General features: G+C 41.0%; 1 protein-coding gene across 2 annotated transcripts in view; it reads right to left on the reverse strand.

Annotated features, from left to right (window-relative positions):
- The window catches only part of EFHC2 (EF-hand domain containing 2), a 203,199-nt gene extending 193,853 nt beyond the window's left edge, over positions 1-9,346 (reverse strand). For both annotated transcript variants that reach the window (XM_072744937.1, XM_026012247.2), the window contains exon 1: positions 9,198-9,346. In XM_072744937.1, coding sequence (XP_072601038.1) covers positions 9,198-9,239 — 42 coding nt within the window. In that variant the 5' untranslated portion in view covers positions 9,240-9,346. The remainder of the gene's footprint in view (positions 1-9,197) is intronic.
- Between the last annotated feature and the right edge of the window lie 6,511 nt (positions 9,347-15,857).

Consider the following 15,857-nt stretch of genomic DNA (forward strand, 5'->3'; position numbering starts at 1 on the left):
CATTTAAACTTTTGTAAACCTGCAAACTTTCCATAGCAGCACTGTTTAATATCCCTACCAGTGATGCATGAGGGATCCAATTTCTCCATATCCTTGCCAACACCTGTTATTTTCTTTTAAGATTTCATTTATTTATTCATGAGAGATCCAGAGAGAGAGGCAGAGATATAGGCAGAGGGGAGAATCAGGCTCCCAAAAGGGAGCCCTATGTGGGACTGAATCCTAGGACTCCGAGATCACGCCCTGAGCCAAAGGCAGACACTCAACCACTGAGCCACCCAGACGTTCCATGTGATTTTATTTATTTTGCTTAGCATCTGGTTTGTGAGTTTACCCTATTTTCGCCTATGAGAATGTAAGCTCCCAGGAGAGCAGAGACTCGTGTCTGCTGTGGCTCACTGCTCCGCCCCAAAGCTGGAACAGGCACAGGCACCGGGAGGTGCTCAGGAAATAGTTGTTGAATCAATAAAGGAATGAACACACATGGCACCCAGGTGCCCCTGTTACTGGTTTTTTTGTTTTGTTTTGTTTTTATTACAGCCATCCTATGGACTATAGAGTTTTGATTTGCACTTTCCTAACAAATAATGACATGAGCATCTTTTCATGTGTTTGTGGCTATCTGTAAAGGTTTTCTGGAGTAATGTCTATTCAGATCCTTTGCTCACTTTTATATATACTGGATATAACTCCCTCATCAGATAATACGCTTTGCAGATATCGTCTCCCATACCATAGGCTGCCTTTTTACTTTTTCAATGGTTTCTTCTGAAGCACAACTTTGGCTATCTGTTGCAGCAATATCTGTAAGAACAAAAGAATGGAAGTAACACAAGTAGGGCAGCCCCGGTGGCTCAGCGGTTTAGTGCCGTCTTCGGCCCAGGGCGTGATCCTGGAGACCCGGGATCGAATCCCACATCGGGCTCCCTGTATGGAGCCTGCTTCTCCCTCTGCCTGTGTCTCTGCCTCTGTGTGTGTGTGTGTGTGTGTGTGTGTCTAATAAATAAATAAAATCTTTAAAAAAAAAAAAGGAAATAACACAACTATATATCAAAGGGGGATGGGTTGAACAAACTATGGTATATCCACACAATGGAGTACTATGGAGCTGTGATCACACATTCAAAGGCATGAGGAAAACTGTACACTACAATGAAGAGATCTCCAAGATACGCTGTTACAAGAAAAAATGGAAGATATAAGAGAATGTCTGGAGTATGCTGCCATTTGTTTAATAAGAGATCATGTGAAAACATTTTAACATTAGCTGTTTCAGAACCAGAAAAAGAAAAGATAAAAAAAAGTTTGGGGTTAAGCTACTTATAGAAGAAAGGGGGAGAGATAACAAGATTGAAGGATAGGGATAAAAGCTATACTTATCTGAATGCACCTCACTTTGTAAATTTGACTTTGAAACCACATAACGTGTTTTATTTTTATACTATAATAGAAGTTCTAAAAGATATATGTGATGAATCACTGAATTCCACTCAAGAAACCAATATTGCCCTGCATGTTAACTACCTAAATTTTAAATTAGGGGACCTGTGTAGCTCAGTCCATTAAACATCTGCCTTTGGCTCATGCTACATGGACAAACTTCAAGAAGGTACTAAAAAACAATATATAAAAGACTGCACAGTGTATAAGCCCATTTGTGTGAAACGTGCAGAACAGGCAAATCTAGAGACATGGAAAGTAGATGATGGTTGCCTAGACCCATATTGGGGAGGCAATGAAATGAGGAGTGATTGCTAATGGGGTATGAGGCTTCTTTTTGGGATGATGAAAGTGTTCTAAAGTTAGATCGTAGTTGCACATCTTTGTAACTATAGTAAACTCCGCTGAATTGTGTACTGTAAATGGGTGAACTTTATGATGTATAAGTTATACCTCAATAAAATTGTTAGAAAATAAACAGCCAAGGAAAGGAGTTGGTGGTGAGGAATCACAGGACAGAAATAAGTGTCTATTGGTGCCACATCATGGGATGATTTTGATTTAAAGTATTTTGCTGGGCAGCCCGGGTGGCCCAGCCGTTTAGCGCCGCCTTCAGCCCAGGGTGTGACCCTGGAGACCCAGGATCGAGTCCTACGTCAGGCTCCCTGCATGGAGCCTGCTGCTCCCTCTGCCTGTGTCTCTGCCTCCCTCTCCCTCTCTCTCCCCCCCTCTCTCTCTCGAATAAATAAAATCTTTAAAAATAATAATAATAATAAAGTATTTTGTTATTTGTTTCCAGTAACTATTGAAATGTCCTTGAAATCCCGTTATTTCAGACTGAGCCACTTCTTGAAGCTGCCATTCATACTTTGAAAATGACATAATATTCCATTGCTAATCCCAAACGTTAAGCATCTGATCTCGGGGTCCTGGGATCAAGTCCTACATGGGGTCCCTGCTCAGCAAGGAGTCTGTTTCTTCCGCCTGCATCCTCCTCCCTGCACTTCCCTCTCTAGAGTTCTCTATCTCAAATAAAATAAAAATCTTAACTTTTAAGTTAAAAATTTTTTTAAAGAAGAGAAAAAAGCAAAAGCAAAATGAAATGAATGAATTTAACTGGGTATTGAGACTCCTCACTGAGCACAGAGCCCCACACAGGGCTCCATCTCACCACCCATGAGGTCATGGCCTGAGCGGAAACCAAGAGTCAGATGCTGAACCTACTAAGCCACCCTGACACCCCATAAAGCTTAACTTTTAAGTCTCATATGAAATTAAGTCTTATGCAGTGAAACACCAGAACACCTGCACCCCAATGTTTAGAACAGCAATGTCCACAATAGCCAAACTGTGGAAGGAGCCTCGGTGTCCATCGAAAGATGAATGGATAAAGAAGCTGTGGTCTATGTATACAATGGAATATTCCTCAGCCATTAGAAACTATGAATACCCACCATTTGCTTTGACGTGGATGGAACTGGAGGATATTATGTTGAGTGAAGTAAGTCAATTGGAGAAGGACATTATATGGTTTCACTCATACGGGGAATATAAAAAATAGTGAAAGGGATTATAGGGGAAAGGAGAGAAAATGAGTGGGAAAAATCAGAGAGGGAGACAGAACATGAGAGACACCTAACTCTGGGAAACGAACAAGGGCTAGTGGAAAGGGAGGTGGGGGAGGGGGGTTGAGGTGACTGGGTGATGAGCACTGGGTGTTATGCTATATGTTGGTAAATTGAACTCCAATAAAAAATATACATAAAAAAAGAAAAATTAAGTCTTAGGCTATATTTTTATTCGTATCGCTTTGCCACATGGTTTTAGTAACTTATTTAACATTGCCAATGTATTTTCATGTTGTAAACAGCATCAATTAAAATGAATTTACCTTTTATTTAAATGAAATCACCTGAGCCTACTTTATAAAAGTAAATCCCATCTTAGATTAAAACATTTATTGAACAGAATTGCATTCTGCTGCCTTATGAATTTTTTAAATGTATAAAAAGGAAAGAAAGGTAAGCTAAGCTTGATTGCCTCTTTGTTTTTCAAGAAAAACTAGCTAAAAATCATTTTTAGTTTTAAATAGGGGTGAAAACTCCTTTTGCTCATACCACATACCATGTTTCATACCTTACTAGGGCCCTCAATAGTAGAAACTATGAGAGGATTTTTAGGCCTACTTGGATAAGAAGAAAAGGGGGGGAAAAATCAAGTAGGAAATTTTATAGTAAGGGGAAAAAAACTATGCACAACTCGCTGCCCCCCCCCCCCAATCCCTCTTCCCAAGTTGATATCCTTTACAGGAAAGGAAAACCACACAGAACAGGTAAGCAAAATTAACAAATCCACAGAAACCTATTAGTCTTTACTCAGAAGAGACAATTCTTACTGGATCATTACATCTACAGCTCATGGATCATGCTAATGTACCATGGGCTGTAGAAATCACTTGTACACAGGAGGTCCCCAAGAGCTGAAAAGCATTTCAAAGGTCCCTCTGGGATAAAAAGATTGAGACTTGGGATGAAGACAATCAAGGTCTCCAAACTATTTCGAGACATGATGGTTGCAAAACACTGTGGAGGTACCAAATGCCACCAAATGGTACACTTTGAAACGGCTAGTGGTATATTTTATGTTGTGAATTTTACAGCAACCAAAAAAAAAAAACAAAAAAAAAAAAAAAAAAACACCTTACTAGGATCGGTTGAGACTGCTGGAAGGGTAAGAGAGGAGATCTGGCCTGGGAGGAAACTAAAGTTCTGAATTTAAAACCGAGGCACGAACTGGTGGAGACAACTCTAATGAGAACGTGTTTCACACTCTGCAACCACGATAACAAACAGGTTTTACCGCAACCCAGTTCACATGCACAGGTGACAGAAACAAAAGTTCGTGGAAGAACACTTACCGTTCCCATGCCATCATACATTACTCTGATTTTTTTATTCTTTTCTAGTCCATCTTGTTTCTTACTTTTTTTTTTTTTTTAATTCTGGCCATGATTCATTAAATTGATCTCCTACAGTGACTCGCAAACTCTAATGGACTCGGGTGTCGGGTTGAGGGGTTTGCACCTAATGCAGGTTATTTTAAGGCAATGGAATTAACCACTACGGACATAACCAAGAATCTGTAAGCAGAATTTTAAGATTGGGAAAAACCTCTAACCTGTGAATAAAGTGATTGTTTTACCATTATCTTTGTCACTGAACTAAATTTAAATTGATTTATCCACCATTGCCTGATGAAGTCAATATGTCACCTATGTATTACTCATAGTATGTCCTTCAGCTGTTTATCATTTAAATTGCTGGTAAATTTCCCAAAGAATGTTATTTCTTTATATATTAGTAAGGAGGCTTATACTGGTCTAGATAAAAATAAATGTCAAGATATTGCCCACACTCTTTTGTAAGAGAGGCAGAGAGGTTCTGAATTTCTGTTTTATCCTACTGCTGTGAATTCAAATAATGTTTTTTCTTAAGGAAACAGTTGCTTCACTATAAATTAAAGATGGACTATTTACAACAAGCCCTCATAAGATGGTGGCAAGGCATAAATAACAAAGTGTACTCATTATTCATCAGGGGCATTCAGGACCAGCTACACAACCATCTGTCCAAAATGCTGTAGAAAAGATTTTCAGCTTTGGCTAGAAATGTCCCTTTTAACTTTAATATCCTATTATATTTGACAATATGCCTCAGATTCTTTAAGCTCAAAATAAATCCAGCATGTAAATTGTTGGAAAAAGATACCATGTGTATGGAATTTAGCTGTGACCTTTTTCCCTAAGGTTTTCAATTAATTCACATCAACATAATTTAATGTCATCATTGGTACAAATGCTAATATTTTAGAAAGCACAATACTTCTTGTATTTCAGAGCTAGAAGTATAGGCTGCACATCACCTAGCTGTGGGCAGAAATCAATCTATTGCTCATGATGGACTACCAGCAGCTAATTAAGGGAGAAACCAGTTCCTTTTTAATTTCTAAGAAAAGCAGTAAAAGTTAGTTTGTGTTATAATTTTAAACCCAAACAGCCAGTAATTATGCTATCTCCAGGAGGCCAAGGTTTTTCACTTGATAATTTAATTCAGCAAGCAAGGTTCTCTAATAGCGGGAGGTAGTGGGGGGAGGGTAATTAAAAAAAAAAGCCAGATTTGGCTCTACTGACTTTGACTACTCTGTGCACCAGAGAACACACTTTTAACTAAGTACAAGGTTTTAAAAGAATATTAATTTTTTGGCAACACAGTACCAAAGTTAGTGCCACAAAATTTTCTAAATGCAGCTGATTTAGACACATACAAGGACACTCAATATATAAATACTAGTTAAATGACAGCCCGAGGTATCTAACAAGTATACTGTCATTCCCTAATTCATACACACACTCACGCATGCACACACACACTCCTACTGGTCTGAGGCATAAAGTAAATAAATATTTTTAAATACAGTCACAAGGTGCACCTGGGTGGCTCAGTGGTTAAGCATCTACCCTTTGGCTCAGGTCATGATCCCCGGGTCCTAGGATCAAGTCCCACATCAGGCTCCCTGCAGGGAGCCTGCTTCTCCCTCTGCCAAGGTTTCCACCTCTGTCTCTCAGGAATAAATAAAATATAAATAAATAAATAAATAAATAAATAAATACACAAATCTAGAAGCAGACCCACGTCTATTTGGATACTCGACTTACGACAAAGGTAGCAGCTCTGCAGAGTGGTAGAGAAAGGGCGGTCTTTTCTAAAAATGTGTTAGAGAGAAGACAACAGGCTCTAAATGCAGTTGATCATGCTAAGCCCCGTATCACAAACTGAAACTTAAGAGTTTTGGCTGTCCCAATCATGAATCGCCAATCATGAATTGCCTGATCAGCAGTAGTTAGGTAAACTGCCTAAAAAGCCCCTGCCATATCCCATAAGGAAAGTAACCTTACAGTGATCAATCCAATTTGATTTTTCTTTTTGCCTAGTATAATGCCCCCCATGCCTATAAAATGTCTTGCTGTAAGAACTGTCCAGAGCTCTTTTCCGCTAAACTAGATGCTGTCAATTCATGAACTGTGGCATAAAGCCAGTGGGATCTTTAAAATTTACTCAGCTAAATTGTGTTCTTTAAAAAATGCTTCTGGGTCAACTGAATATCCATATGGGGAAAAAATATAACCTGACCCCTACTTCTTTTCATACACACACACAAATTTATACTAGATTAGAAACCTAAATGTGAGAGATAAAAATAACAAAATTTCCAGAAGATAACAGAAAAATATCATCATGAACTTGGTGTTAAGGACCAATTTCTTAAAAAGGAATAAAAAATCCACTAATCTAAAAGAACAATTACTCATCAAAAACACCATTAAGAAAGTAAAAAGGCCAGTCACAGACTAGAAGATATTTACCAACACAGATGCCAGACAGAAGAGTTATATCCAAAATCTATTTAGAATTCCCACATATCACTAAGTAAAAAAAGGCAGATAACCCAGTAGAAAAGAGTAGACAAGAGACCAACAATTACTACACAAAAGAGAATATCCAAGTGATCGATGAATGTGTAAATCATGCTCAAGATCAGGTAAGCACAGATTGAAACTAGAGTTTCACTATACTCGCTGATCAAAAGAACTACAATTTAAAAGACCAACCTTATCAACTCTTAGGATGCACAGCGACAGGAACCTATAACATGCTGCTGGGGATTTAAACTGGTATAAGCACTTTGATAGTGTCTACTAAAGCTGAATGTATAAAAACGCTATGATCGAGCAATTCCACCAGCAGACATAAACAAGCATAGTCACAGCAAACTATTCTTAATAACCCCAAACAAGCATATATAAATGTCAGACTCATGCAATGGAATACTACAGAGCAAGGAAAATGCACAAACTACCTCTGCAGACAGCCACAAGGACAAATCTCACAAATATAATACTGAGCTAAACAGAAGCCAGTCACAAAAGAACACCAGACATTTACATGGGCACAAAGTTCAAAAGCAAGCAAAACCTCAACGGTGTAGTTAACTCTGGACAGGAGCAGAGGGGGGAAGAGTGATAGGCAGGGTTGCCACATAATATACCAAGATGTTCAGTTAAATTTGAATTTGAGAACAACAACAAATAATCTTTTAGTGTAAGTAGGTCCCCATGCAGTATTTGGGACATATATTTTTATTTGCTAAACCTGGCAACCCCAGACAAGGGAGATGTTTTTGGAGTGTGTTTCTTGATGTTCATTTTGTGATCATCCATTATGCATTTTTCTGCACATGTGTACTTCACAATAAAAAAAAAAGGTATACTATGTACAGCTTTGCAAATTGTAAAGATCTCATCAAAGCACTGCTTTTCCTTCCTGCTCTTAATCACTGCATGTGGGAGCTGTGGTACTTCTGCAGGAGGCAGACATCAGTAAATCTGAAGTGTTTGGGCCGAAAGCTGCGGGCTATACTTTCGATTTTTCTCAAAATTACTCTTATGTAGCATACTTCGTTACTTCTGGAATCTTTGTTCACGTCCTATGCCTCTCTGGGGTCTTTCTTATTTGTGTGGCTGCCTTAATCTTAGCAAGGGGCAATGCTAGGCTGGAAGGCCCGCCTCTAACCCATGAGCTGAAAAATGCACAAACCAGTGTTCAGCAAAGCAACTCGGTCCGGCCAGCTGCTCCGTGGAGGTCGGAATCCAGCGGCCTAAAGCTACAGAGGAAATCGGGACTTTTGGGCCAACAACTTGGGAACACTTTTGAATCCACAAAGTCAAATGCTTCATTCAATCCGCTTCCTGCTTTCTAAATGTACCCGACGATCGCACAAACACGTCGAGGGCTTCCCTCTAGTTAAATCCCACCAGTGTATCACCGGCCTTCTTCCCGGAGCCGAAACTGGCAAACCCAAGTAGAGTGAAGACCACTGTAAAGAAAAGCACAAATCGCTTTTCGGCTGGTGTTTAAATAAGGGGCTACTTGTTATTGGCAAAATTCTCTCGTGCTCTGGGTTTTTGGCGTCGTCGGGTGGTGTGTTTTGTGCTTTCATCTTGTTTTGAAACGAACGCCTCCAAGCCTCAACGAAGAAAAAAAACTCCCAAGTTCGGACACTTCGCCCTAGGAAGTTTAGGATCAAACTTTCGGGGCTGGTGGAATCCTTCCCTATCTGCCTCCTGCAGCTTCGAGAGCGCCAGGTTTCTTCGCTTTGGTAACAGTAACTACATTTCTCTTTCATACTATGTATGAAGGACAATGACTGGGCACCTGGGCTGTGGAGACAGGTTGCCTGGAAGAAACCCCATTTCACACAGAAGCTGTGTAGCTCTGACCAGTGAGGGAGTGACTCATCGCTCCGTGCCTCAGTTTCCTCAACTCTAAAATGGGAATAGAAATAGTACCTAAGCAGCAAATGCAGGGTAAGGCGACTACAACACAGCACCTGGCACACCTTACACGCTCAACAATGATTGCTATCAGCGTCACTACCGCTGGCTGCCTTTCCAGGTCCTGCCACCTACTAAAGGCTACTTACATTATCTAATGTAGCTAAGGCAGGAGGTGCAGTTGGAGAAACAGGGAAAGGGGAGACAGAGAGTAAGGGTTTCACTGGCCCACAAAGTTTGGTCCAAGTTGTTCCCAATGCACAGGAGGTGAAGCAACAGGATGCCCGAGTATGGTCGGGGGACGTGGCCACGGCCGGACCCCAGATTCTGGCCAGCACCTCTGACCTCGGGCGCCCTAGCTACTCACGTTGCGGTTGAAGCTGTTGCCAGGCAGCAGCGGCAGGGCCATGGCTCTCAGCGTCCGAGGGTCAAGGGCGGAGAAGAAGACCCACAAGCAGCGCCCGCCTTGCGGCCGCGTTGTTTAACCCCCCTCCAGGTTACCTAGAAACGGGAGGCGGCGTCACGGAAGTAGGAGGAGCTGCGGCGGGCCGGAGGGGGCGGGGCCGGGGGGCCGGGGGCGGGGCCAGGCTGGAAGCTCCCCGCGCGCCCCTCCTCCCGCCCAGCCTCACCCACCCAGCCGGGTGCAGGTCTCCGGAGGCTCCGCTCTGCACACCCGCCGTGCACACAAAGACTGACAACCGCACCGCTCCCCGCCCCCGCCGCTTTCTGGTTTAACCCCTTTATAGAGCTCAAGCTCCTCTGCTTCTAACCATATTCTTTGGCCATTTGCCTTTTACATTTAGTTCCAAAACTGCAAGTGCAGAAAACAATGTGACATTCGTGTGCTCTCAGAAATGAAACCTCGCCTACTGCTACATTTACCTCAGCTTTTATTTTGTAGTTAAAACGTTGGAGATGAATCCAAAACCACACGTCCCCACCCCCACCCTGTGAAAACCCATTCGGTCTAACCAGCGTCCCCAGCCCTTCCTCTGTACATTTTTATACTTCAACTTTATAAACATTTGTGAGGGGCTCGTTCCTGGTCTAATCAGGGAGGCCATGGGCAGGAGTCAGTGGCACAAAATGCAACCCCTTTCATTCCATCATGCATCCAAGATGCCCAGGCCAGGAGCTTCCTGGAATCCTCTCCCTGCACCTACAGCCAATCCCTCCCTGAGTCCTAGGTGGACACATTGGTATCTCTCAGCCACCACCTCCTCTGGCTCAGTTGAGGCCCCATTATTTCCTGCCTGGTTTTCTTTAAAACCACCACAGAGGGGTTCCCTGGGTGACTCAGCGATTTGGCGCCTGCCTTTGGCCCAGGGCGCAATCCTGGAGTCCTGGGATCGAGACCCGCGTCGGGCTCCCGGCATGGAGCCTGCTTCTCCCTCCTCCTGAGTCTCTGCCTCTCTCTCTCTTTCTCTCTATGTCTATCATAAAATAAATAAATCTTTAAAAAACCACACACAACAGAAAGAAGAAAGAGAAAGAAAGATAACAAACCACTCAACTAACTGATCTTCCCTCCCGAGCCATCTTCTTATTTATAATCGGTGATGCACCTGTTACTCTCCTGCTTCAACAGTCTCCTACCCTTCCCACAGCCTTTTTTTTTTTTTTTTTGATGATTTTATTCATGAGAGACACAGAGAGAGGCGGAGACACAGGGAGAAGCAGGCTCCATGCAGGGAGCCCGACGTGGGACTCGAACCCGGGTCTCCAGGATCACCGCTGTGAGCTGAAGGCAGCGCTAAACCGCTGAGCCACCCGGGCTGCCCCTTCCCACAGCCTTTAAAGGGCAGTCAGATTCCTTAGTGCCATCAGAACCTATGTCCGGGGTTGCCTACCAATTCTTGGTATCGCTTTCTTTACCCACCTCCAGTTCTGAGAAACTACTGGTAGTTTCCAAACTGGGCTCTGCGGTTTCTCCCCGTGGATTTTGCAAATGTCACTATCTGCTAGAAACACTCTTCCTCCCTTTCACCTGGGTAACCCCTTCTTATTTTTAAGGACTTGGTTCCATGTGGGAAAGAGGCATAAAAGGCTTTGCCATTTCTGAAAAATGTTCCTTCACCTTCTCCAGTGTATTAAGGGCTGTCTCATTATGGCTTTCAGTGGTACTGCACTGTAATCATTGTAATCATGCCCACTTGACTTTCTTCAAGTACCACATTATTCCAGGGCAGGAACTCCATCTCCTTTTTTACTCACAATGTTAAACTTAAAAATAAAGCAGTTACTTTATCACCGAGAGCGGGTTTACTCGGGATCCACAGAAAATTGCACTTTGGAACATTCTGGCTATGGCAAAACCGCGAGTCTAACAAAGGAGAGAGATGTTAACTTTATGGGGAAGAAGGAAGCAGTTGGGAGGGGTTGTTCTGCACAAAAAGGCCATTGCAGAAAAACAAGAGCTCAGGGCGCTTAGGGTTTCTCAGTGGCTGAGTTGCAGAGGTAGTTGATTTCTTGCAGGAGATGCAATGTGTATCTTTTCCCTGTTGGAGCCTGTAATTGATCATTCTTTCTGCTGAGACTTCTTCTGGCAGGGTCTGTAATTGACAATTCTTCCTGTAATTGACATCCAGTGGTACCACCTCTCTCTTCCAGCCTCCCAATGCCACTTTAGTGAGGTTTCCCTTTACTAATTTTCACAACACATGTCATTGTTTTCTTTGTTACAACAGACATTATTGTTCTGTTTATAAATTTTACACTATAAATTTCTGCTACCGGCCTTGACCAGCACCTAAGATTTTTTTGAGATTTCTACATGTTAACACGTGTGGATATATTTTATTCATTTTAAATGCATTGTATGATTATGCCACAAACTATTGATCCATCTGTTGTCATCTGTTGTCATCTGTTAATTAAGTTGCTTCCAATTTTTCACCCGTTATCAATGACCTAGTAAAACGAACTAGCTGCAATGAACAACCCTCTCCTGTTCTTTTGGAGATTATCTTTTTTTTTTTTAAGATTTTATTTATTTATTCATGAGAGATACAGAGGGCGGGGGGCGCAGAGACACAGGCAGAAGGAGAAGCAGGCTCCATGCAGGGAGCCTGATGTGGGACTCGATTCCAGGACCCCACAATCACGCCCTGGCTGAAGGCAGCACTAAACCGCTGAGCCACCCAGGCTGCCCGTTTGGAGATTATCAAACATGTTTAAATGTGGAATTGTTCACACCTCCAACTTCACTAGATCTTGCTAAACAATTTCCAGAATTGTTGAACCAGTTAAGAAAGTTCTGCCTCTGCCCCTCCCCTCTGCTTGTGCTCTCTCCTGGCTCCTTCTCTCTCTCTCTCTCACTTTCTGTCAAATAAAATCTTAAAAGAGAGAGAAACGCTGTGTTCTTCTCATTCATCAAAAGAGCAGGTACATAATGAGTATTTTAACCATCAATGGTGAGGTTAATTGTGATCACTTGGTTACGGTGGTATATGCCAAGTCTCTCCACTGTAGTTACTATTCTTCCTTCCCAAATGATAATTTTGTGAGATACTTTCAACTATGTAAATACCAAGTTCTTCATTAAACTACCAGCATCAGGGCAGCCCCGGTCTATCATAAATAAAAATAAATCTTTAAAAAAAAAAAAGAAGTGAGAGATGCGACTGAGGGCTTTCAGTGGCAGTCTTTTATTGAGAACCTAACCAGGGAGTCCATAGCCTTGAGATTTTTTTTTTAAGATTTTATTTATGCATTAATTCATGAGAGACAAAGAGAGACAGAGACACAGGCAGAGGGAGAAGCAGGCTCCATGCAGGGAGGCTGACGTGGACACGATCCCGGGTCTCCAGGTTCACACCCTGGGCAGAAGGCAGGCGCCAAACCACTGAGCCACCCAGGGATCCCCTGGCCTTGAGGTTCCTGTTCAGCCTTGGTTTGAGCAGGGACTATTGATAACACCTTAATGATGTATTTCCTTGTGGTCTGATGAGTTTCTGTTATTACTTAGTGGCCATTAAAGGGAGATACTCCCTAACATTTTGGAGCTAAGGAGCCAGATTTATTATTTTTCTCTGTTTTCACTGTCTTATCTCTGTTTTCTTGGGATGGGTAGGAGTCTGACTCTGGGCCTTTTGGTGTCATTGGGGTTTAGGGGAAGCCACAGATTTCTGGGGGCCTGACTCTCGGCCTTTCCCTTATCTTTCCCTGCCTAGCCCCATCTGCCCCTAACTTGTTCTTACATCACCATCATTTTTCAAGTACTTCTTTGTGCTCTGTCACTACAAGATATTCGAGATATCTATAAATATAGGTAGATATAGATATGCACATTTAGCTATACTTCTTTCCATTTCTGTTGATAGATAAAAAAAATGTATGTATATATATATTTAAGACAAATAACATTTAATTTAATAAACAATAGCCATGGAGTATCTTTGGCAGTGTTTGGAAGAGTCATAGTTGATACAGAAATTAAAATAAGAATATGAAAAAGTTGAAGTGTTTTAAAAGCAGAGTATCTCCCAATAAACTAAGATAAATCACAGACAGAAATTATATAGTCAAAGAAAATTAATCTCTCATATACACATGAACTATCAGTTCCAATTTTAGCAATCCTGCATTAACATTTTGACATGCAAATAAAGAACCTCCAAATTATTACCCAAAATTGCAAATTTTAAGTTATCTTGACACTGGCAAAGAAGGATGTTCCATGAGATGTTTCCGATAAAAAGATGTATTAAAACCCATCAATGGGGCACCTGGGTGGCTCAGTGGTTGAGTGTCTGCCTTCAACTCAGGTTGTGATCTCTCGGGGTTCTGGGATCAAGTCCCGAATCAGGCTCCTTGCAGGGAGGCTGCTTCCCCCTCTGCCTATGTCTCTGCCTCCCTCTGGGTGTCTCTCACTAATAAATACAAATTAAAAAATAAAACCCATGAATTTATACTGATACATCCAATTCCAATCAATGCAATAGAGTTTATGCTGGAGTTCCCCTTTCCATATCTGTAAGGATTATCTCACACAGTCAGAAACCTGATTCCAATTACCCTCAAAATGTTTACTTATTTGCTCATACTAAAAGACCTCAAAAGGAGTTTCGGAATATCTAACTGATGTCATTGTGAAAAAAACAAACCTATTAGCTAAAATTCAACATCTGTTTTTAGGATTTTTTTTTCTTTAACTTTCCTGGATTTAGCCAAAATTCTGTTCCAATAAGATTTAGGCTTGATAATCCTTCATCTCCTCCCCCTGCTGTTTATTTAGAATGCTGATGTTACTTATGTTACTTACTTGAAAGACAGTTTGGTTCATTCTGTTTCCAGTTCCATTCCTATTCCTCATTAAGTTGCTTGCTCCATTCTTGTCTATTTCTTTTTTTTTTAAGATTTATTTATTTATTTATTTATTTATTTATTTATTTATTTATGATAGAAAGAGAGAGAGAGAGGCAGAGACACAGGAGGAGGGAGAAGCAGGCTCCATGCCGGGAGCCCAACGTGGGACTCGATCCTGGGACTCCATGATCACGCCATGGGCCAAAGGCAGCCATTCTAGTCTATTTCTTCTTTCTCTTTCTTCTTTTGAAGTTGTTTTTGCCACTTTTTCTCTTGATTAATTTCACTAGCAGTGACATGTTTTGTTACTTTTTCCAAAGAACCAAAAATTTTATTTATTACTTTGATCTACTGCTTTTAGAGTACCTCGCTGGCTCAGTTGGGAAAACATGCAGCTCCTGATCTCAGGGTTGTGTGTTCAAGCCCCAGATTGGATGTGGAGCCTCTGATAAATAGATATCTAGATAGATAGATAGATAGATAGATAGATAGATAGATAGATAGATAAATGTGACCCTACTGCTTTCTCTTCCTAATCTTCCTTATTTTTCAGCTCTTACCTTTATTGTTTTCTTCCTTGTGTTTTCTTTTGGTTCATTTGTTGTTCTTTCTCAGGTGTTTTAGATTGATATGATTCACTCATTTTTATTCTTTTATTTTTATTGATGTTACTGTTTAGGGCTCTAAGTTTTCCTCTGATCTCTACTTTAAATGTATCCATTAGACTCTGATACGTAGTGTCTTCATTACTTGTTTGTTTGAGAGTTTTGGGTTTTCTTTCTATATTTGTAATTTGAGCTTATTTTTCCTTTCACCCAACAGTTGTTTGATACAAGATTTTTAAATTTCTAGTTGGATGAGCTTTTTGATTTTTGTACTTATAACTACAGCTTTTTGTACTTGTGGCTAGAAATAAAATTCTAGTTTTACTGCGCTGCGATAAGAACATGTTGATGATAATATTTTCATAGTATAGAACATATTGATGCTTTCTTTGTAACCTAAAATTTGATCAATTTTTGAGACTATTCCAGAAACAATCAAGAAGAAAAGTAATACTCTCTATTATTAGGTCCTAAAGTTCAGTATAGATGAATAAGATCTATTATACTGATTATATTGTTTATTGCTATATCCTTATTTATATTTCTGTCACTTGATCTATTCTGCACTAGGAGTGGCATGTTAGTCTCCTCTTACTAATGTGTCTCTATCCATATCTCCTTGCATCTGTACTTGCAGCTTTTCAAACATGGTTATTTAGTGCATAGATTCTCATAGCTATAATACCTACAATGTGAAATTGGCTTTTAGCATTATGAAGTATCCTTTTTTATAATGGTTTTTTTTTTTTTTTTTTTTTGGCCTGACTTCTACTTTGTCTGGTATCAAGGAGCACAGGCTCCAAGTGAGTACTTGTTATTTCCATTTGCCCATGCCTTTATTTTTAGCCTGTCCGAATCATTTTGATTTTGATGTATCTTCTATACACCACATACAAGTGAGTGTTACTTTGTGAACCACAATAAAAATATTTTCCCGGCAGCCGGGGTGGCTCAGCGGTTTAGCGCCGCCTTCAGCCCAGGGCCTGATTCTGAAGACCTGGGATCGAGTCCCACGTTGGGCTCCCTGCATGGAGCCTGCTTCTCCCTCTGCCTGTGTCTCTGCCTCTCTCTCTCTCTCTCTCTCTCTCTCTCTCTGTCTCATGAATAAATAAATA

This window comes from Vulpes vulpes, chromosome X (genome assembly GCF_048418805.1).
Source record: "Vulpes vulpes isolate BD-2025 chromosome X, VulVul3, whole genome shotgun sequence".
NCBI classification, from domain to species: Eukaryota; Metazoa; Chordata; class Mammalia; order Carnivora; family Canidae; genus Vulpes; species Vulpes vulpes.